The sequence below is a fragment of the Melopsittacus undulatus genome, chromosome 15 (assembly GCF_012275295.1).
Source record: "Melopsittacus undulatus isolate bMelUnd1 chromosome 15, bMelUnd1.mat.Z, whole genome shotgun sequence".
Lineage (NCBI taxonomy): Eukaryota > Metazoa > Chordata > Aves > Psittaciformes > Psittaculidae > Melopsittacus > Melopsittacus undulatus.
Window position 1 is genome coordinate 4,473,411 of NC_047541.1, and position 22,755 is coordinate 4,496,165.

A 22,755-nucleotide genomic window follows, 5' to 3' on the forward strand; every position below is an offset into this window, starting at 1 on the left:
CGGTGTTTAAAGCACCCACAGTGCAAATCACTTCCTTTTGTTAGGATAAGGCTGCCTGGAAAGGCCCTTGGACATGGAGGGACGGAGGAGCAGGTCTCCACCTGGGGGTGTACCACCCCTTGATCTAATGGAGCTTGACTGCAAACTGCGTCTGTCCTGCACCCTAATTAGTTACAGTGGCATTAATCAGGCTGCTAAACATAACACCTCAAACCTGGCGCTCCGAGTAGGAGCCTGAGCTCCTCTCTGCCCCGGATGCGCAGAGGTTTAGGGTTAATTCCTTGTTTAAGGCAAGGAAGCCCCGTGGGAAACCTGCGGTGTGTGCAGTGCCGGTGCCCACGGGGGGGCCGGGACCGGGGTGGGTTTAAAACCAAACCTGTGGTTGTTTATTTGGGTGTTTTAACCGGTTTTCGTGTGCCAATGGGCAGCGATACCCACCCCCCCCCCCCCCCAGAGCCCCCTCGGGGGCGGCTCTGATGCTCAGTGGGACTGCGCGGAGGGGCCGCCATCGGGGCGGGGCGTGCGCATGCGCGGGCGGCGCTCCGGGCCCGCATGACGGCGGAGCTGCAGGCCCCGGGCGCCGGCGGAGGGGTGAGCGGCGGAGGGGGTCGGGGGGAGCGGGGAGGGGGAAGCTCCGTCCGCGGCGGGGCCGGGGCTGCTGCCGGCTCGGGCCCCTCAGGCTGTGGCACCTCCGGGCCCCGGTTCTCGGGCCTGCAGCCCCCGCTCGGTGCCCCCGGGTGCGGGTTCCGTCCGGGGGGTGATGGGCTCGGTGCGCTCCTCGTGTGGCACCGGTTTCATTGGGAACGGTCTCCGGGAGCTCGCCCGGCTTTGCCTTTGTAGAGATGGACGCGGGTGCTGCGGCTCGGGGAGCGCTCCGGCTGCATCCCGGGAGGGGCAGGGGTGGCTCTGGGTAGGACCCGACCTTCCCCATCACTGCCACTACCGAACGGGTGCGCGGGCCCCTTTGGGATGCAGGGAAGCGGCCCCGGAGCGGCCGTTGGGCGCCGGTGCTGTCCTGGTGCGTTTGAACGCGGCTCCCGGTGCGCGGGTTCGATGTCGGGACGACAACACGGGACCACGTGTGCTGGAGGAGCCGTGAGCGGCGCTGCCGCCGTGATGAGAACCGGGCGGTAGAACCGGGGTCAGGACCGCGGGTGTTGTTCTGCTGCCGCCTGCCCCGTTTTAGGCCTCTTCAAATCCGTTTTCCTGCTGCCATAAAGAGTGGAGCAGAGGCCGAAGGCTCTGGGGCTCTGCGAGCTTCTTTCATGCCACCCCCTTTTCCTCCTCCTCTTCTTTGCTTGCCGTTATTTCTGGACCCCCCTTGAGTGCTGTGGTGCCCTCCGACCCTTCCCTGCTTCTCATCAAATCAAACCACTTCTGAGCCCAGTGAGTCACCTTCGAGGGGGGAAAAGGGCAGAAGCTCTAGGTGCCATCCCTTACTGGCAGTTCTCACCTCCAGTGCCCTCCTTCCTCTTGGTCCTGCACACCTCTCCTGTTGCTGTAATTTAATACTAATAACGTTTTGGTCCATGTTGTGTTTGTGGCAGGGAGGGCTTTGGTTTGATTTTAATGTGTGTCCTGGTTTGAGCAGTAGCAGTCATTTCTCCTCCTTGGTAGCTGGTGCAGTGCTGTGGTTTGACTTTCGGGCTGGGAACGGTTTCTGATAGCAAGGATGTTTTGAGTTACTGGTCAAATGTTTGGTTTGTCCAAGGCCTTTTCTGAGCTCATGCTCTGCCAGGGAGGAAGGGAAGCTGGGAAGAAGGAGAGACAGGACACCTGACCCAGGCTGGCCAAAGAGGTATTCCATACCATAGCACATCATGCCCAGGATGTAACTGGGAGAGACACGGAAGGGCTGGAGCTCTGGGGCGATGGAGGAGGTATTGGTCGGTGCTTGGTCGGGCAGAGTGAGGTTTATGGGTCAGTGGCTGGTGAGGTGTTGTATTCTCTTCACTTGTTATTTGCTTTATCATTATTGTTTGTAGTAGTAGTAGCAGTAGTGATTTGTGTTATACCTTAGCCATTAAACTGTTCTTATCTCAAGCCGTGGGGGCTACATTCTTTGGATTCTCCTTCCTAAGTCTCCAGGAGTTGGGGAAGTGAGTAAATGAGCTGTGTGTGGACTTGGTTTAAACCACGACACCGTGTGGCTCATATTAACAGTGGCAGCACGCTGGTGTTAATTACCAGCTCTGGAGCTTGTTTTAAAGCACTGTGGTGTGTAACCTCAAACAGCCACCAGCCAGAACAGTCAGAGCAACAACACCATGTGTGTGCCCCAAAAGCTGCTCACTGTTGTGCTCCCAGTGGTTTCTGTGTGCTGCCCTTGGGAACTGGCTGCACGGGATGAGCTCTGTGCTGTTAACACAAACCTTCCTCTTCACAGGCTGAATTAAACTGTGCTGGAAATCATTAGTACATTTGGTGGTAGCTAGGAGCAGCGGGTCTGTAATTAGCTGCTGTGGTTGCAGCAGCTTTTGGTGGAGCACAGCATCATGCCCTGTCCTGCCCTGGATCTTGTTCTGCAGCACAGTTCCTCAGCCAGGGTTTGTTGCTCCAATGGAAAAACGTGCCCTGCGGCCTTTGGTGGGGTTGGCTGCTCACTGAGGCAGCAGAATTAGCAACATGATATCAGTGCTTTGCCATTGTGGAGGTATGTATGCCCTCAGCCCTGGCTTCTTGGTTTGGGGTTCCTCACCCTACTGTCTGCTGGGCCTGAGGCTTTCCCATGCATCCTGTACAAGTTGAGCAAAAGTAGGATTCCAGGTGGGAATAACTCGTTGGGGGAGTTCCCATCAGAAAACAGTCCAGGACTTCTTGTGTGTTAGCCACTTTCTTGCATGCATCTGGTGTTTGTGTATGGAGTAGTGTCTGTCAGCACTATGGGTGGTGGCTCAAGAAGTAGGTACCTGGCTGGAGCCAAAGCTCCAGTGGCATGAAAGCATTCTACATTGTCTGCCAGTGATGAGAGGAAGTAGAGACATGAATTTATCCATCCAGTTAAGGTGAAATGTGATCTCTGGGAGCTGGGATTCACTGGCCTGTGCTGACAGCAGGGTCCTGGATAGCCTTTATAAATCAGGCAGACAAGATGCAGCCTGGCTGCTTTTCCTACTGTAACATCCTTCCCATGGGATACCAGTGTTGCAGCTGAGCAGTGGCCAGTGGGAAGGGGACCTATGGCATCAGGGCTGGCTGTTGGAGGGGGTTCCTTTGAGAGGGCTGCGGAGATTTCCTACATCTGGGAAGCAACGTTTCTGTCATAGTTCATTTAAGTGGTTGAGCTAAAGAGCAGGCTGTTGACCATGGCTTAGGGCCTGAGTGAGGCTCTTCCCAGCCCTCGAGCGGCTGTGTGGTGGAGGAAGGAGACGCGACCGCAGGCTCCCGGGCCCCTCTCCTGACACCTCATTGTCAGTGAGAAATGACATGCACAAATGGCATGTGCAGCCAGACTTAAAATAGCCCCTTGCTGATGCCCTGGCAGCAGGCGGCCTCCTTATATGTCCTGCTGCACATGCCGGGCTCCCTGGGGGGGGCTGCCCCTTCCCATCACAGGTGCCCAGCATCCCACAGCCTCTCAGGCCTGCTGCCGTCCTCGTGGGGTACAGTGGTGTGAGCCTCAGCCTGCAGGTTTAGGGGAAGATCTGGGTACAATGTTCAAGCTGATGCTGGTGTTACCATCAAGCAAGCGTGAGCAGGTTTTTGTGTCAAGCTGTCAGTAAAAGGGAAAGGAAGAAGCGATACTCGGTGAGCCTTCAGCGAGCCTCACAGGAGCAGCTTGGTGTCTGTCCTGGTCTCCTGTTCACATAAGCTTTCTTTGTTTCTTGCACATAGGACTGCCAGATGCTTTTAAACCAGCTGAAAGAGATCACAGGAATTCAAGACTCCTCTTCCCTTCATGCTGCTCTAAAGGTTGGTGCCTGTTGTTGTTCTGGGGAAAGGAGACCTGAGTCAGGCAAGTTCGGAGCACAGTGCCCAGGTCGGATGGGCAGCCTGTGACAGCGATTTGGTGTGTGCCGTGTGGAGCTGTGTGCTACCTGTGAGGGTGGTGGGCAAATCCTCGCTTGTGCCTTGTCCAGGTGTAGCAAGGAGGCGGCTGGAGACACCAGGTTTGGGGTTCATAGGGTTCTTCACCTACCTGCATCTGCAACAAAAGCCCCACACTGCAGAGTGCAGTTCATTGTTCTGGCTGCAGCAGCATGTGCTGGGCTAAAAGTGCATAAACATCTCCTGGAGCTGTGCACGGGGCTGCTACCCAGGGATGGTAAACACACTAGGGAGGTTTTCATCCATGTACACTTCTGTGGGAGTTGTGGACAGCTGCAGGAGCATTGATAGCTTTGTGGCTGGTGGTTGTCTGTCACCAGAACAGTCTTTGCTCCAAAGCAAGGGGACGTGGGAATCTCAGGTGCTTGGAGAAGCAACGTTTACCTGGAAGGATTCCTCCTTATGCTGCATTTGGAACTTGTGGTCTTAAAGTGGTTGCAACTGCATCAGTCTAGAATCATCAGGTGCATTCCATCCCTTCCCTTGAGACATAAGAGCAGGGTATGGCTTGTGCTGATAGTACACAGAGAAGTTCGTGTACCAAAATCCATGAACATCTCATTAAGCAGTTAAAGCCTGTAGTGCTGCTCTGAAGAAAGCTCTGTCTCAGTAGGAGTCTCAGTAAGGTCTTGAAATCCAGAGTTTGATTCCTGGGGGTCTCTCCTGTTGGCAGTGTCCTCTCATGCTTCATGCCTGCTGTGACTCTTGTGAGGGGATCTCGTTAGGGAAATGAAATGAGTGGAGTCAGCATTAGGGTTAGGGTTTGTCCAGTAACAAAGCCAAAGTGCTCTCTGACAGAGACATTCTGCCCTTTATTCTTTTGGGATTTTACTCCTGCTTGGCATCAGCAGGTTCCTCGCTCTGTAGCCAGGAAAAGCACAGTTGGTGGGAGTGTGCATATCTCTACCCCAGATGCATTAAATGCCAGGCAAGCATGCATGAAATAACCCTGCCACTATGGGTTTGTTTTCCCTTATCATCCTGCTAGGCTGCTAATGGAGACCTGATGGAAGCAGTCGTCTTCTTGACAGAGGAGAACGCCCAGGAGCCAGCTCAGGATGTGGCTGCTGCAGAGCCATCTGCTTGGAAAGGGAGCGCAGTGGACAGAGAGCTCCCACAGAGTGAGTCCTTCACCTCTGCTCGCCCCTGCAGGTTCACATGTTCCAGCCTGAGCTGGAAGGGGAAGTGTGGGTCCTTCTGCCTCCACCAGCACATCCCTGGAGGAGAGTGACTTACCAGGGGTTTAGCAGTGGCTGTAGATGCACATCACAGTTACAAAGCTACCCTCCTTTTAAACAGTTGGTCTTGGCTAGCACAGAAATCCCAGAAAGCTCCTAAAGCAGAGCAAGTGGAATGGAGAAGGGAATCCCTGTCAAGGCATACATTGCATTCAACAGCATCTGCTGGTAGAGGAGGCACTCTGAGTGTTTGCTGTCATATTTTGATGAAACTTAAAGTGTTTGAGCCAGCAATTTGACTACGTGAAAAACGTTTCTGTAAACATGATGGGTATTGGCAGAAGCGGCCGTCGGTTGGGTGCATTCAGATGTGAGTGTCATTGTGGACTGAGGTAGCTGAGAATCGTTTCTTTAAGCCTCTTTGCTGATGGCACATCTATTAACTGGAGCTTTCCCAAGTGATATCATCACGGGCAGGTTCACAGTGCCAAATGTCTGCTGGGAGCCTCACAGCAGCACCCAGAACAGCACGGCTGCCCCTTGTTGTGCCATGTAAGGCTTCCACCTCTTCCACAACGACTCCTTTCCCTTTCTCCTCTTTCCCTGTTTAACTAGTACATGAAACAGCTTGTAGCTGTGCATCTTGACATGAGTGGAGGGAGGCAATTCTCTGTGATCGTGCTGATTTCATTGCAGTCCTATGTCAGTTGTCAGCACTACGCCAGGGCATAGCAAATACAAGCAGCAGCTGAGGTGCCTGCTTCAGTATTTCAGGAGGTTTGCAATGGTCCCTCAAGCTCTGAATTTGGCTGTAAGGGAATCTGGCCAGCAGACAGCTGCAAGGTCTGTCCTGTTCTCATCCAGCCCACTCAGTGGCTTTTCAGGTTCCCTGGCATGATCTAAGCCACAAGGGTTTGTCTTTAAAGCCCAAGCTAGGAAATGCTGCTCATATCAATGGGAAAATTGTACTGGTAAAGTGTAACATTTTCTAGGAGTTCCTTTTAAAGAGAAAACTGAACACTGCCTCTGCTTCCAGATGTTACTATTGTACTTACCTCAAACAACAAACATGACCTCCCTGAGATCCACAGGGTCACACCACTGGAATCACCAGAAACTCAGGCTGCACAGAAGGATGCTCCGGAGAGGTCAGTGGCTCTGTGAATTGTATTTGGTATTTTAAGTGGATTCTACAGCTATTTACTGCAAAACAAACTAAAATTGCCTATCAGATGTATGCCTTCTGCTTTTAGAAGGTGCCTGGGTTATGACCATCCCTGGGTTGTTTATGTCTTTAGACATTTATGTCTGGGGCAGCCCTTCAGCATGATGGTTGAAGTAGAAAGTGCTGGTTTCAAGGTGGCCTAGTCAGTTGTACTGGTGTTACAGCACCTATTGCAGGAACACCTTGAAATCTCACATGTTGATTCACTTCCCTCCAGTCAGTACCTCGCTGTCTCCTTTTTGCTGTGGGTCACATTTGCCTTCAGTAATGACTGAGGCCACCAGTTCTGTGTGCAGCCAGTTCATAGAACAAAACGTGCCTGCGTTGTTATCTGACTCTGGAGTCATGTAAGACATTGTTGCCTTTTGTCGGCCAGCAGCACCCAGCTCTGGTGTCCCTCTGGTGGCTAGGGGAGGGTACAACAGTCATTGCCGAGAGCCTATGTGAGATGGTGTTTCCCAGCACAGTGTGCATCTTTTGTGACAGGCCACAGGAAGCACATTCTGCTGAAAGCAAAAGCGGCTCCAAAAGGAAACGCTGTGAAGCCTGGGGAGAGAACCCCAAGCAGAGTGACCGGAGGAGAGTGGGCGACTGGCCTGTTGGGGTGAAAAACATTGGAAACACGTGTTGGTTTAGTGCTGTCATACAGGTAACTGGATGTCCTGGAGTCAAAGTGTTTGTGAGTCAGGAATAAACATGCAGCAGCTCTGTGGAGTGGTCATCGTGAGCTCATCGTGGATGAGGGAGAGTGACTGTGCTCAAGTGAGACTTCTGATTTGATTTGATACGGTTGTGATTTATCCTGGCCGTGCACAGAAGGAGCCAAAGAGCAGTTAAATGGACTCTGTGTAACTATAGATAGTGATACATATGATCTGTGCGTCCGTATGCAGGGGTTTTGGTGTGGTGATGTCCAAATGCTTACTGAATGACAAGCTGGACTGGCAAAGGGCACTGATAATTTAATTTTACTGCAGTTATTGTTGGCTCCATAATACATAGTGTATCATATTCCAGTTAATGGAATATGCTGGCATAGATGCTGGAACGCATAAGCGGTAATGCAGCTTATATTATTAGTGATAACCTAAGCAAGAAGGACAGCAGTAAGTGGAACTTGGGAGATTGGTCTCTTCTAACCATTTCACATCATCAGATAGACATTAGTCATGTCTCCAGCTTTGAGTGGAATTAAGAAAGCTTCAAATGGGCCCCTTTCTCACTGGGACTTGTTCCTGGATAATTTTCCTAAGCTTGCCTATGGCAAATAGAATACTCTTTCCTAAAATGGTTTTATATATATGTGTGTGTGTGTATGTGTATATATATAGTCTCCCAGAAATAGCAGGATGGGGCTTTGTTCTCTGGTGAGTACAAATGTGCAGTTCCAGCACACAGACTGCTCACTTGGTGAACATTTATTTAGTACCACGAGGCCATTGAAGAGTTAGAAGTTACAGAAAAAGCTGTTGCATAAGAGTGACTCTGGGGCAGGGAGTTGGATACTCGCAGGCACTGACTGCTCCTTGCCTCTCCTCTCCTTTCAGTCTCTATTTCAGCTGCCAGAATTTCGGAGGCTGGTCCTTACGTACAGCCCCTCGGAGCTTATGCTTCAAAGCCATCACACTCGCGCTGTAAGTTTTCATCAAGGGACACTGTAAAGTTCCCCTCTGTTGCATTATCCTGTTGTGCTCTTTCTCTAAGCAGATTTAATTTGGGGCCACCTGAGACCCCTGTGCCTGCGTTAATGGCTTCCAAATTGTCAGATTGTGTTAAAGATAAATTTGGGAAATGCTTTTCAAAGACAGAATCACTGTAGAAAAGAAATTGGGTGCTCCTTGTAAAGCTTTCCCTCTAGAGCTTCTAACTGTGGCACAGGGAGAAATGTGTGCCGTACAACTTCTTTGACAGCTCCAGACTGTTAGTTTCTTCTCATGCCCTGTAGAAGAGCTGGTGTTTGAGCCAGGCTGAGGGTCCCTTTACCCCCTATGCCTGCTGAAAGCATCCACAGCAGAAGGTGCTTAGAAGATGTTTAGAGCAAAGGGCACATGGAGAATAACCCTGTGTCTCTTGAATCATTCCGCCTTGTGGCCACTGCTGTTTAAGAGGCTTTGCTTTATTTGCATCCCTATGTGCTCTTCATGCTCCAAAAATCCTCAGATGCAGACAGAATAAATACATAAAATCACCAGCTTTTGCCTTCTGTTGTAGTGAGCATTACTTCTGATGCTCTTGTCTCTCAAGGTTTCATTCTGGTTAATTTTGTGTCTCACATGCATCCCTCTTGCTTCCCAGAAATGCCACTGCATGTCCTGCTTTGTCCTTTTATGTCACCCCTCCCCTTGGCTGTTAGTGTACCTCCCGAGGTGTGTGCATGTGCTCTCTTTTCAGTTGCTCCAAGGGTTTGGCTTTTCTTCTTCTTGCATTGCAGGACAAAAGAAACATGACATTCATGCTAGAACTTCAGTGTCTGTTTGCACTAATGCTGGGGACCCAGCGCAAGTTTATAGACCCTTCTGTAGCACTGGAACTCTTGAAGGATGCGTTCAGATCCACTGGAGAACAGCAGGTAAAATCCCATTGAAAAGCCTTTTGCATTCTTCAGAGCAGCAGTTGCAGCCACAACAACCCTATTTCACTCCATCCCACCCTGGCTTTCAGAGGCCTCTTCCCATGTTTGTCAAGCGACAAGCAGCTGTCCCTGTGCCATTTAGGGGAAATGTACGTGCTTGCTAATTAAGCAGGCAGTATAGCAGCGCGCTGCCAGCGCCAGCTGGGCCGTTGGGGACCCATCGCTGTAATTCCCTCTGATCTAGTTTTCAGATGAGCAGTGTTCATTATGGGGCTAAATCAGCACTTGAGCTGCAGGCTTCCTGCAGCACGGTGGGCACAGCTCGGGTCATGTGCTGGAGGGTGGCAAGACCAGCAACCGGTAAAGGCACTCACTGGGTGCTGGTCCACTTGACTCTTGACTTGTGTCTCTCTTCTAGCAAGATGTCAGTGAATTTACACACAAACTACTGGACAGGGTGGAGGATGCTTTCCAGCTCACTGTGAATGCCAAGTGAGTTTTCGGTGGTCCTGGGAGTTTGATGCTGAGGAGAAACAGATTTTAAATGTGATGCCTTAATAAATGAGAGGGCTTTACACAGATATTTGGAGTAAATGAGAGTTCCTTCTTGCCTGACGATGATGCTCCTTCAGCTCAAAATATGCTCATGAACCGTTACATCTGCATTTCCTATATGTAGGACTTTGATTGTTGCCCATATGGCTTGCAGGGTAAATAAGCTTTTTAGGGATGCTCAACAGAACTGGCGTACATGGAAGATCTGGGGTTTTGGAGCTGCGTTTCCAAAGGCAGTGCTGTAACTTGCACCTTGCCAGTGCCAATGTTACGATGTGCTTTTGAGCATGAGAAGATCCCTCTGTATCTTGTGCTTGGATAGAAAACTTTGAGAACTGCAGGCACATTCCCAGGCTAAGGCTCAGATTATGACTGGGGGTTTTCTGCAGCCTTCGGCAGTAAGTGGATGTGTGCTTTTTCCTTCTGGAACAGGAACCCGGAGGACAAGTCTGAAAACCCAATGGTACAGCTTTTCTACGGGACTTTCCTGACTGAGGGTGTCCATGATGGTGAGCTGGGGCTTTGGTAGATTCCCTTTTCAGCTCCTTTGAGTGTTTTCATTGATAGCTGCAATGATGCAGGATTTTGTTGCACATTCCCTATGGAACTGCCTCGTTCTGTAAACTTGCAAATGGTCTCCATAAAATGGACCATAACATTTACAAAGTCTGTCTTCTCGAGACATTAAATGCTCACAAGTGCCCGTGTTTTGAAAGCAGTTGGTTGTAAGGAGGCTTACCTTGACAGAGGTGTGAGCAGCTGCATGTAGGTCAGTCCTTGCAAGTAGTGTCTCTAACTGGTGCTGACAACAAACTCTTTGAGTTAACCTGAGTGTTTTGTTCTCTCAGTTTCACTCCTGGGCTTTGTATCCTTTCTGTTATCCAGGCATTAATTTTTCCAAGATCGAAACCTTTGGTCAGTATCCCCTTCAGGTAAATGGTTATCGAGACTTGAATGAGTGCTTGGAAGGAGCCATGGTGGAGGGAGAAATGCAGGAGACGACCACATCTGAGCCAGACAAGTACAGGCAGGAGGTAAGTTCTCCCTTTTGTGTGGAGCTTTTGGTTGCCTGCTGCAGGAAATGCAACACGTATGGCACGGGAGTGTCTCAGTATATTCTAATAACTCTAAAAGGCAAGTGTAAATGTTCTCTATGAATTAGTACAAAATGATACCTGGAGTCTCATGTAAATGTATGAACGGTGAGACACCAAGTCCGTGCTGATTTGTAAAGATGTGTTGCCCCGTGTAGCCAATTTGAGGAGGATGTTTTAAATTGAAAAGGTGAACATCTGCTGCTCATGCAAGTGTGATAAAGTCTCTCTCTTTCTATTGAAGCCTACCTGTACCTGAGTAGGGGGAGAACCACTGCCTCCCTCTTTTTGGAGGGTAAAAGTACAGTGCTTAACTCTGGTATGCCATTTGGAATTTGTATCTTTCTCCCTATTACAGTGTGCGTTTGTTGTTGTTTTCAATTCTCGTTTCCGCTTTTCTCTGCTTATTTTTTTCCTCTTTTTTGTTTTTGGTGGCTTTTTGGTGTTTTTAATCTTGCAAATCACAAAGCAATCATAAAATACTCAGTTGCAGCAAAGTGGAAAGCAACAGTGTACCATCACATTCAGCATCCTGCATGTGCAGTTGCAGTTGAGAACTTAGCTCACAGGAAGACTGCGACTTTGCATGAAGGCATTTGCAAAGGGGTCTGGCATAAAGAGGGCAGGGAAAGGTATTCCAGTTCTGTGAGATATCAGGTCTGGGATGGGCAAGCCTTGCCCAACTCTGGACTCAGTGGACTCAAATCCTTGCTTCTGCTTTTCCTAGTTCCTGCCTGAAACTGTCCAGATGCATTTGCAGCTCCCAGAGGTTAGGGTTAGGGTTTATGGGCTGCTTCTGGGAAAGCTGGTGTCAGGGGCAGATTTATTGTGGCAGGACAGCTGACATGAATCCTGCACAGGAAAATGAGCTTAGCATGCTCATCCCGAGCCCAGGCAGCAGCACTGCTGGGGTAGTGCAGGCTGAGGCAGGAGTGCTGGGGGTATTTGTGAACCCAGCAAGAGAGGAAGTGTAAATCCAGTCAAGGGTTGCGCCTCCAGCCTGGCTCTTGGAATCAGTGTGTGGATGGCACAGGAAGTGGGGGGTTTCCTCTGACCCTCCTGAATCCAATAGTTTGTAAATAGCCTGAGAGGGGAAAGGGATCAGGTACTGCCTGAGGACTTCTTCCTGTTCATCACTGCATGTGACCCGCATTGGAAAAGAGCTCTCTTAGCTGACACACAGAGGTTGTGCAGTGTCTGCTAACTGTGTAAAGCTCAGGGTTGGACCTGTTAAGAATCCATCAAGCTGGATGCATCAGGAACTTTCTGAAAGCTGTTGCTAGGGTTTTTTTGTGCTACAAATGTAAAATGGGAGCGGAAATTTGAATCTCCTGAAATCTGTCGTTCTGACTAATCCTTCCATAAAGAAAATTGTCGCTGATTCAGTATTTAAAGTCAGACCCATTTAGGATGAGTCTGAAACCACAAAGGATCGGTCACCTCCAACCGAGTCCCTCTGGGGGCACTTGTGCTTCTGTTCCAGCGCTGGTTTACAAAACTCCCCCCGGTGCTGACCTTTGAGCTCTCCCGATTCAAGTTCAATCAGTCACTGGGACACACCGAGAAGATTCACACCAAGCTAGAATTTCCCGAGACCATTTACATGGACAGGTGAGTGCTGTGGGATGTTTAAGGCTTTATTGTCATTAAAGACATTAAAAGGTCATGAAGGTAAGCAGGGAAGGACTCTAAAACAGTTACAAAAGACAGCGAATGTTAGATGTAGACAAATCTCAGCTGGCTCTGTACTTCACTGCTTAGGTACCTCTACAGCAGTAAAGAGCTTATTCAGAAGAAGAGAGAAGAGGTTAAGAGACTGAGTGAGAAACTGGTGATTCTGCAGCAGAAACTGGAGAGGTAAGGAGATTGTACCCCCTGGAAGCCTGAAAATGCTTCCATTTAAAAGAGCTTCCTACTGGAAACAAAACTTGGAGGGGAAGGAGAAACCGAGCGAGCTTATTCCGAGAAGCATCTGCATTACTTTTTCTATTAGACTTCTTTTCTGGCTTAGGGTTTGGCATTATTGATTAGGGAAGGAAGGAGATCAATAGGAAAGATCTCAATTGTGGACAGGCAGAAGATTTCACATGCCAGGTGCTCTGTGTCAAAGTCCCTTTGTTTGGCATTAAACCTGCTCACAGTTTGCACTCTTGGAACTGACAGTGCTGTGAATGAGTGGCAGGCAGAGGTGTGCTGTGTCGCAGTGGCCCTGGTAGGGTCTGTGCTCAGCCAGAGGCTCGGGGGTGCTATGAAAACAGTTCACATTTAAGCCCATGCGTAGCATCTTGCAGGGACAGGCTGGGATGGAGCCAATGGTCTGCACAGCAGTCAGCTTGGTCCTGTGCTGGGGTTTGTGACTAAACCATGCTGATAGCACAGCAGTGTCCCTCTGGAACACCTGGATATTCCCCTCCTTCCTTGGCTGCTCAAACCATCTCCATCCTGACCCACCTCCCTGTTGCTCTTCTGTTGTCCCCTCAGGTTTAACCCCCCACAACCCTTTGTGCATTTTCCTGTAGGTACCTGAATTACGGCTCCGGCCCAGCCCGCTTCCCACTGCCTGACATGCTCCAGTATGTGCTGGAATTCGTTGCCACAAAGCCAGCTGTGGCTATTCCTTCTGCTCAGGACTCCCAGACAAGACCTCTGCAGTCCCCAACCAAGCCTTGTGTTTCAGACAGGCTTTCCCAACCAAACGGGTTAGTAAACAGAAGTAAGAACAGTGTGCAGGAGAACTCTTTGCCTTTCAGCCCAGTGCTCCCGGCTTGTGTCCTGAGAGCAGGATACTTCTGTGGCACTGGGAGCATGGGGCTGGACTATCTGAAGGCCCAGACAAGCTTCGCTCACTGCTCTGCTCCTGACTTGGTTCTGTTTGCATCAATATAAGCTGCATCTAGTCAGTTCCTTTTCCAAAAGCATCACCATATTCCTTGTCTCTGCAGCAATTCTGAGTTAAATGTTATCCTCTTTTTGGTTAGGCTACTAATTTTTTTGCTTCATCAACCAGTAAATTACTGCAATATTGGATTATTAAACCAACCAAATGGTTGGTTTACACTCTAAATGAAGCTGAGTAAATACATGAGTTCCTTGTCATAAGGGAAGGGATTTTTAGAAGTACTCATTGTGGAAACTGCTTCCAGAGTTCTGGCTTTTATTTGTCCACTGCTCTTGGATTTTGCTTCACAGCACACTGGAAAGGAGGGGCAGTAGGACAAAAGATGGAGCTTTCTCTTCACCTGAGCAAGACTCGAGTGCTCCCCTGCAGACATGTGATGCAGCCCCAGCAGTGTCTGAGCATCCAGCTCCTCATGTGGTTTCCGAGGAGGAGCTCAATCTGGTTCAGACCTGTCTGGAGCGGTGGAGAAAAGAGATCGAGCAAGACATGCAAGGTTGGCCCCAAATGTATTTGTTGAGTGCCAGCCTGACTTCCCCACTGTTGCTCCAGCCAGATACACCCTGAACTAGAAATAATGCTACACGCACTTCAGCTCTGCTGTCAAGTGTCTTTGGGAGCTGCTGCAGGGTTCAGACTTGGAGATGACAGGGGCTGGCACAGGCTGATGAGCAGTCATGAATTCTGACGTGTTTCTCTCACTTGTGATGTTCTTGGCAGATCTGAAGAGAACTATTGCCGGAATCAACGTGTCCATTGAGCAAATATACTGTGACCCCCTCCTCCAGCAGGTAGGAGATGCAGCTGCGTTGGGGAAATACTAAAGTGGTGTTACTGTTACTGGTTTTGGTAGTAGCTGTCAGCTGGAATTGTCCACTTTGTTGTATGTCAGAATCCCAGTGGTGAAGCAGAGGAAGGATTCTGTATGACAATCCTGTTGCTTTTCCCTGCACAAGTCAATTGTCAGTAGGAAAGTTTACCACATGAATCGAGCGTCTTGCACCAGGTTACAGCTATGAATTTACTTGTAAGCTTTGCACAGAGGTCAGAGAACATCCTTTCGGAGCATCCCCCTGAACACTGTCCGTGTGCACTTGCAGGTTCCCTATCGCTTGCATGCAGTCCTGGTACACGAAGGGCAAGCGAACGCTGGTCACTACTGGGCCTTCATCTACGACCAGCCTCGGAAAAGCTGGCTCAAATACAACGACATCTCCGTGACAGAATCCTCGTGGGAAGAGGTGGAGAGGGATTCCTTTGGGGGCGTGAGGAATGCCAGTGCCTACTGCCTGATGTACATCAGTGACAAGGTGTCCAGACCTGCTGGTTAGTCACACGTTGGTTGTCACCATGTGCTTATGACATTCCTCAGCTTCTCTCTGGCACAGCTGTCCTTTGACAGCCCAAAAAGCTTTGCCCCAGATAGAAGTGAAATAATTTGCTCCACACTCGATTCCTTTCTAAGTCCTTGGTAGGGTTGAAAAGTGAGGAATGACCTCTGCTGGTGAGAGGAGGTTCAGTGCGTTGTTAACATGTAGAAACATTTAAGCTCTCTCCTTTTCCTGCTTTCAGTATGCCTCTAGTGCTGGTGGTGTTCACTGACTCTCCTTGCAGTTTATATGACAGTGCTGCTTTTATGAGGGCATGTGAAATGCCTCCAGCTTTATTTCTCCTATTTTGGTAACTTTCTGACTTGTTGGCTTGGTTTTTTGTGATCCCATTGCATTGAACCTAAGGGGGCTGGGGTTTTATGCAGCCTTTCCTGGTGGCAGTGGCTTAGACTTGCAAGTGTGTGTGCAGTGCCAATGTATAAATAGTTAAGTGGAGAAATTACTGTGCACGTGGCACTATACATGGCAAACAGCTGTGGAAGAACCCAATAATTTCACGCGTGGTTCATTTGGATGTATTAAAGAGAAGAAACAATGGAGAACTGTCATCCTGTTCATCGCTAAATGTGGCTGATGAGGATCTGGAGGTCATTCTTTGTCTGGTGCCTCTGACAGTTCTGTTGCTGAAATGAATCCTTGGTTTGGTTTGGGGTTCGTTTTTTTCCCTTCCTATTTAGTGCAATTTTGTTGGTTTTTAAAGATGCTTTTACGATGGCTGCAAAAGAAATCTCCAGTGTAGAGAACTACCGCTTGCTTTTGGTACATTTTCGGGCTTGTCTCAACCTGGTGCTACTGGGGTTTTGTGCTATTTTAAAACCAATACTGAAGTAAGTCTAAAAGGTGTTGAAAAACACCAGGGCAACATTCATGCCATGGAACTTGCACAGTTCTCCACCTTTATCTGCTGTGTAGGGTCCTAGGTACGATGTCTCAATCTAGGTTGTGAATTTTCCAGCTATTTGCAGTTGAAATACCATTCTCTGTACAATTGTAGCCCTTGAGTAGGGATGCATTTCTGACCAACTGCATCAGCAAGTGCTGCTTCTGGACTCCCTATAGTAAATGCTGTCTAGTGGTAGAACAGGCTGGGTTTTGTTGCAGATAACTCTGGAGTTTTAATGGAACATCCTAAGTTACAAAGGTGGGAGAAAGGTTGGGGTTCCCCATTTATGCCTCAGCTGGTTTGAGCGCAGGGTACTCGGTCCCTAGTGGTGCTGCCCCTGTTCCTTCCAGACACCTCGGGGGTTCAGAAGGAAATTGAAGACTTGCCCCTGGAACTGAAGCAGTTCATCCAGGAGGACAACAGGCGCTTCGAGCAGGAGGTCGAGGAGTGGGAGGAGGAGCACTCCTACAAGATGCCCCAGAGGGAACCTTCGCCCACTCCTGAGTTGCAGGAGCTCTCCTCTGACACAGGCCCAGGTAACACCACGGCTGTTTTCTGTTCATTTCATGGTCATGGGCTACTCTCAGTTCACTGCCAGGCTCGTGTATTTCTTACACTACCAAATGGAAACGCTTCAAGTGCTGCCCTCTGCAGTGGGAGACCTTCCTTGGCCGTCCCCGCTGGCAAGTGCCAGACCCACAGGAAGGGGGCACGCACCTCGGGGGTGAAGGCAGCAGCTGCTCCATCCTCTGCAGAGGGATGGGGCTGTGGGGGGGAGATGCTGTGGGTCGCGCTCACCACAGCCCCGCTCTGCCCCACAGATCAGTCCTCGCCCTCCACGTGTGCCCTGGTCTCCAAGCACACCCACATCTCACAGGAGCAGACGGCTGAGGCCATAGCCAGAACCGGCAGCACCTACGACAGTAAAGGGGCTGAGGCAGCTCTCTGCGAGGTAGGACCCTACTGCACCTGCCCTGGGGCTCACCCCACTGCTCTCTTGTGCTGCTCTCCTGTCCGTGTCTGTGCCGCCTGTGCTCGGTGCCCCTCTGCTGTCCTGTGCTTTGCTTTACTGCCTCTTACTCGTTTTCTTCTTTTCTCTTGGCCACAGCCCAAGGAGGTAGAGCCAGTGAAGGCCCAGATGGGAGAAACAGCCCCTACGGGTCAGGCAGAACAGCCCCAGGACGCTAATGAAGCAGAGCCTGCTGCCCACAGTAGCTCACAGGTCTCTGAGGTGGAAATCCCCAGTGTGGGGAAGATTCCCGTTAGATCCGATGCAGATGGATATAATGAGGAGGTACAGATCCCAACACAGGGGTCAGTTGCTGCTGGTCATTAACCTCTGGCTTTGTAGCTAGCTAGCTTTGAGCTTTGCTAAGGCTGGGGGATATAGCAGTGGAAACACTGCTGCTTGCAGAGTGCCTGTTCCCACCATGAGAATGGACATGGCTGGACCAAATCTTTGACTAATTCTGTGTCTAAATGGCTCCAGAAGATCAGTGCTGTATAAGCACCCAGTCCTTAGAGCTGCACCTTGCTCCTGTGGGTCATCATTCTGGCACAGCTATGTCCAAATCGGACCCAGCTGTATTAATCTATTTACAGGCCTCCCCACCATCTCCAGTTACGGTTTTGTGCCTATCTCAGAGACATTGACGGCTGACAGCATGACTTACAGCATGACTTACAGCTGCTGAGGTTTTGAATCTGCCTGTTTAACTGCACTGTGGAAGTTCAGTCTTTTTCACAAGTGACCGTTACTCCTTGAGTACATTTAATACATGCTTGAGTACGTTGAATCCATGCTCGTGTGGAGCTGGCACCACGAGCTGCTCCCACACAGGCACTGCTCCCTCCTCTGCATGGCTGAAGATTGACCTTGCCCAGAGGCACATGGCAAGTGAGCTTTATGTTCTCACTTGTTGAGTTTACAAACTCAAGGTGTGGAATGAGCAGCCTTTAGACCTTTAAGCACTTAAAGGGCCCTCCTGCATGTGAAGTGCATGTGATTGATGGAGTAAGCAGTACACCAGGAAATGGCAGCTCTGGCTTATTCTGCCTGTATTTGTACAGTTTCCTTTAAACCTTCTCTCTTCACCATGACTTCTCTTCTCTCCCTGTCTGTTCCGGTGTTCCCTGTTCCTGTTTGTTCCCCTGCTTTCCTGGTAGGTGATGCTGAGTCCAGCCATGCAAGGTGTCATCCTGGCTATTGCAAAAGCCCGCCAGACCTTTGATCGGGATGGGTCTGAAGCAGGGCTTGTTAAGGTATCTGATTTGCTTGCTAAATCCACTCATATGGATACCCATGTTCACAGAAGGAAGGATCTATGCTGCACTGACGTGTCAGGAGTGGGGAGGGAATGGTTTGCGCAGTTTTCCTTCTAGCTAACAGCCTCATTGTCCGTCATTGTGGTTTCTGCTCTCATTGTGCTTACAGATCCATGGGTTCTAAAGAGTCTTTAGACCATGTAAGAGAGAGCCTGCTCCCCCAGTGGAAACCACCTCCTGCCTTTCTCTGTTCACTTTCTGCTATTCCTCCTGCTGCTTCTTTTAGCGTCAGCAGTTCCCTTGCTCTGGGTACCCCAAAGTAGCCTCTCTTTGGGTGCCTTTCAGAACCTGTTGTCTAGGCAGTAAACAAACCAGCACTCGTGAGGTTTTGTTGGTCCTGAGCATGCTTTCTGTGACCTCAGGTAAAATGTGGCCTTGAGAAGCATCTTCTGTTGAGCAGAGGGATCAGAAGGAGTAAGTGCTGCTGCATATTGAAGCTGGGCTTAGATTTCACGGGCAGGTAGATTGAGCTAAGTGTGCCACATGGGAGAAGCCACCCATGCTGTTAATCTATAGGAACATAAAGCACGAGATAGTCTCGCACCTCACTACAGAAACGAGTGTGTTATGGTTGATTTGTATAAGGTGAGCGCTTGCAGGAGGGCTGCCTGGGCCACGTGTACCCATGTTAGCCCTTGTGCTTTGTTGGCAGGCATTCCACGAGGAGTATTCCAGACTATACTTACTCTCCAAGGAGCTCCCGAGTCCTCGGAAAGATGCAAGGTTGCAGCATGTGCTCATTTACTTACTGCAAAACAAGGCTCCACAGCAGATCGTGGAACGGACCCTCCTGGAGCAGTTTGCAGACAGAAACCTCAGCTATGATGAAAGGTTTGTGCCCCAGTTCCAAGGTGAGGCTTTTCCTGGGGCCTCACTCTGCTGATCCTGGTCTTCTCTCTGCTTACACGGAGCAGGTCCATTAACATCATGAGGGTAGCACAAGCAAAGCTGAGACAACTCGGTCCTGACGATGTCGATATGGAGGAGTACAAGGTAAGAGACCCCAGCGCTGCCCTGATCCCTTGGACAACACACCTGGCACTGTCCAGGTGGGGAGCTGAGCGGGCTGCAGGGCACCCCCTTGCCAGAGAGGGATGCATCTGCACTGCACTGCACTGATTGATGTGTCACTTACAAGAGGTGTCTGAGCCCTTCAGGGGGCAGGATGTGATACGAGGTGTGTGTTGTGGGTGATGCTGATGCTCTGCTTCCTCACAGAAATGGCACAAAGACTACAGCCTCTTCCGCCAGGTGTCCGTTTACCTGCTGACGGGGCTGGAGCTGTACCAGAACGAGAAGTAAGTCCCTTCAGCTGTGCATTCAGATGAGATAAGCTGTGGCCTGACAGTAAAGGCCACTTGGACAGACTTCATCTTCCTGACCCATGGTGGCCTCTCTGTCTTCAGTCATGTACTTGAGGCCAGCAGGCTCTCTTGTAGCTTGCCCTTTCTGGAAGGTCAGCCTTGCTTAGCACTTTAGATATTGAAGCAGGTTCTTAGAGCTCCCCCTAATGTATGCGCTGTGAAGCATTCCCAGAGATGGGTTTGCAGGAACAAGTGCCCCCTTTGGACTCCCATATTAAAACTAAACTTGAATTGGGCATTTCACTTTGTGTAAACACATGCTTTGGAGTACTCTAGGCACTTAAGAACTTTAAAAAGACCTTGGTTTCCTCCTTACTATTTCAGAACCCATATTTTACATGAACACAGTGCAGTGTGGGGCAGGACAGTGCCAGTTTGTAATTGGGAAATGGATGTTTCCCATCCAGAAAATCAGCTGGTTTTCAGAAGTTCTTTATGGATGGAAGCAGAATCAAGTGCTGAGGGGGTTAGGAGTGATGAGACACCAAATTCAGGTGGGCAGGTTGCCAGGGGGCTGTTGAGAGCTCCCCTGACCTGACCCGATCCCTGTCAGCTCTGCTGTTTTCTCCCCAATAGGGGTAGAGGCTACAGATGTGTGCGGGAGCTGAAGATGCTGCTGCTGCACACAAAGGGCAAATGTCCCAGAGCAATCCTGGCACTCGTGCTCGGGGCACATCGTACTCAAACTTGGCTTTAAAGGGCTGCTCCTGAGGTGCTCATTTGGCACCCTGAGCAAAAAGGAACGTGAATTCCTGAGTGGAGGGCATCTGTTCATTTAGGGTTTGGCAGTGAAATGAAGCTCTTCCTATTGGGCCTGATGGTAGTACCAGCCAGGCCAAGAGGAAAGTGTTTCCTGACGTGACAGTCTTCTCCTAGGTACCAGGAGTCACTCACCTACCTGGTGTATGCCTACAAGAACAACACCAAGCTGCTGAAGAAGGGCATCAACAGAGGAGTGGACGAGTCACTGATTGCCGTGTACAGAAGGAATTGTCTCCTGGTCAGTAGGCTGGTTCCTGGAGAGGTGGGGGGAGCAGCCCGTCCTATGGTTCGCTTCCCAGCTGCTCTTGGGCATTGCCCAGGAAGTCAGACCCGTTTTAGGGGTGTCCCCGTTTAGGAGCACATGTAATTAACAAACCACGTGTTTGGGGAAGGTTTGGGTGCTGCTGCCCGTGCTCTTGGCTGTTAACTTGGCACTTGTGTTAACTCAGTGGTCGTGTTGGTTTCCATCCTTTCCCACCCCTCTCCCCCAGTCTTTATTTCTGATATTAGCAGCCTGTTCTCTCTGAGCAAATGATGATTTCCTGTTCCTCGGGGCAAAACAAGAGCACCAAAATGAGGACTGCTTTTAGTTGACACTCGTGGTTGCCAAGACCTCAGTTTGTTTTCTGCTGTGTGAACCTGGCAGTGGTTCTGTCAGTCTCTGCATGGTCCCTGAGCTGTGGCCCTTCCTGACCGCATGCTGGTGATGTGTGCTCTGTCCTTGCTTGTCACAGCTCTGTCCCCTGATTCTCTCTCCTCCCCTAGAAGCTGAATGAAGTGGCAGCATCTATGTTCATAAGCTGTGAAGAAGATCGGGTGGCAGAGGGCATTAGCATCCTGAACGAGCTGATCATCCCCTGCATGCACCTCATGAACAACTTGGACATCACCAGAGAGGACCTGGATGCCCTCGAGGTCATGAGAAACCTTTGGTGCTCCTATTTGGGTCGCGAAGACATGGACGGTAGGGAACAGTGCTGACCTTGCCTTTGCTGTGGCTTTGTGGGCAGTGCAGTGTCTAGGCCTGAATTCCTCTTCAGGAAAGGGCAAGGGAATTCAGCAGTGGCCGGGAGCATGTCCAGAGCTGCAGAATCCGGGGGGGGGGGGGCAGATCCAGGGGTCTTAGTATGGTGGTTTAGAGCTGGCGTTACTGGGAAAGCCGATGCTGTGCCCCAGGACCAGGGTGTCCCTGCTCTGTGGCCCCAGGCAGGGCTGGGGGCTGACACCGCTCACCCCTGCCCTTGGGAGCCAGAAGCTGATTCTATAGCAGCCATCGTGGCTCTGTAGCCGCAGCCCCAGAGCCAGCTGGGGTCTTACTCTTGCACTGCCACCGAGTGCCTCCTCCTCTCCCCTCGACAGCAAAGCTGCAGATGAGGCTGGGTGAGCTCCTGCCCCAGCTCCTCGACTGCCCCAGCAGGGACATCGTCCTGAAGGAGCCCCCGAAGATCCGTCCCAACTCCCCCTACGACCTCTGCAGCCGCTTCGCTGCCGTCATGGAGTCCATCCACGGAGCCTCCACCGTCACTGTGAAGTAGCCCATGGCCACACGTCCTCCACCGGCAGCACCTGCGAGGGAGCAGGCAGAGAAGGGGCAGCTCGAGGCCAGAGTGCTGCTGCTCATGCATACAAGGCAGTGAAACAGGATTGCACTTGACAGACAAAACCTCACCACATAAAGCAGGGTTCTGCTTCCGCAGCTTCCTGGGCACGGAGCCTGAGGCCTGTGACAGCCACAGAGCAAGGGTCTGCTCCGCAGGTGAGCAGCCACGAGCTGCTGTTGGCCTGTCAAGCACCTTTACATCATCCTGAGGGATGAGACAAGAAGTGCAGGTCTTGCCAAGCTCCTGCTATAGCAGGAATCAGGGCTGTGTCATCAGGAAGCAGGGATGGAGGGTGGCTCCCGCTTTCTCCTATGGGCAGCTGAGTATTCTGGTCAAGCAAAGAGGGTTTTGGGCTTTTATGTTTTGCCTGGCAGGAGCAGATACACAGGAGTCTTCCTCTGAGGAAGCAGTGAGAGGAGATTCTCTTCTGCTTGGTTAAGGGAGATCCAGAGGACATCCCCCCCCTCAAATGTCCTCCCCTCAGGGGCTCATTGTCAGATGAGCATCAACAAGTGCTGAGGGCTGGAATGGGCTCCTTCTTGTTGGTGGTGGGCTTCCCATGTTGATGTTCTGTGAAACCAGTGCCCTGTTTGTGGCTGCAGCCGTTGCTGGGACCCTGTTTGTTCAGACTATGCAGAGTTCTGAAAGTGCAATAAAAGCATTTGTTCTATGTTAGAATGAAAACGCTTCCTTTGAGCTTTGACTCCAGGCTGGTGTTACAGGGCATGGGCTCATCTTGGGTCCTGGGAGGCCACTGGGCCAGGGCTTTCCTGTGCTTTAGGCAGTCCTTCTGCCTGCTGCTGCTGGCTCTGCTCTGACCAAGCACAGATTTGTCAGCAGCACAGGAGGAGTTGGGAGACCA

At 50.5% G+C, this 22,755-nt stretch overlaps 1 protein-coding gene across 1 annotated transcript; it reads left to right on the forward strand.

Annotated features, from left to right (window-relative positions):
* The first annotated feature begins 541 nt into the window (after positions 1 to 541).
* On the forward strand, positions 542 to 22,503 carry USP28 (ubiquitin specific peptidase 28). Its single transcript, XM_034069545.1, has 26 exons — positions 542 to 591; positions 3,835 to 3,912; positions 5,036 to 5,168; positions 6,262 to 6,373; positions 6,937 to 7,099; positions 7,998 to 8,084; positions 8,882 to 9,019; positions 9,441 to 9,514; positions 10,010 to 10,086; positions 10,463 to 10,611; positions 12,155 to 12,282; positions 12,433 to 12,528; positions 13,191 to 13,370; positions 13,861 to 14,063; positions 14,288 to 14,358; positions 14,668 to 14,893; positions 16,147 to 16,377; positions 16,663 to 16,793; positions 16,950 to 17,135; positions 18,008 to 18,103; positions 18,819 to 18,997; positions 19,081 to 19,159; positions 19,385 to 19,464; positions 20,407 to 20,530; positions 21,058 to 21,256; positions 21,652 to 22,503. Exons 1-26 carry the CDS (start codon positions 553 to 555, stop codon positions 21,825 to 21,827), a joined length of 3,435 nt encoding a protein of 1,144 aa, XP_033925436.1. The 5' UTR covers positions 542 to 552; the 3' UTR covers positions 21,828 to 22,503.
* The last annotated feature ends 252 nt before the right edge of the window (positions 22,504 to 22,755 follow it).

Coding starts and splice junctions, on each gene's coding strand:
- USP28 (XM_034069545.1), top strand. CDS start 553: ATGACGGCGGAGCTGCAGGCCCCGGGCGCCGGCGGAGGG. Junction 14,894..16,146: donor CAAGGTGTCCAGACCTGCTG/GTTAGTCACACG, acceptor AGCTGGTTTGAG/CGCAGGGTACTCGGTCCCTA. Junction 18,104..18,818: donor CTGAAGCAGGGCTTGTTAAG/GTATCTGATTTG, acceptor CTTTGTTGGCAG/GCATTCCACGAGGAGTATTC.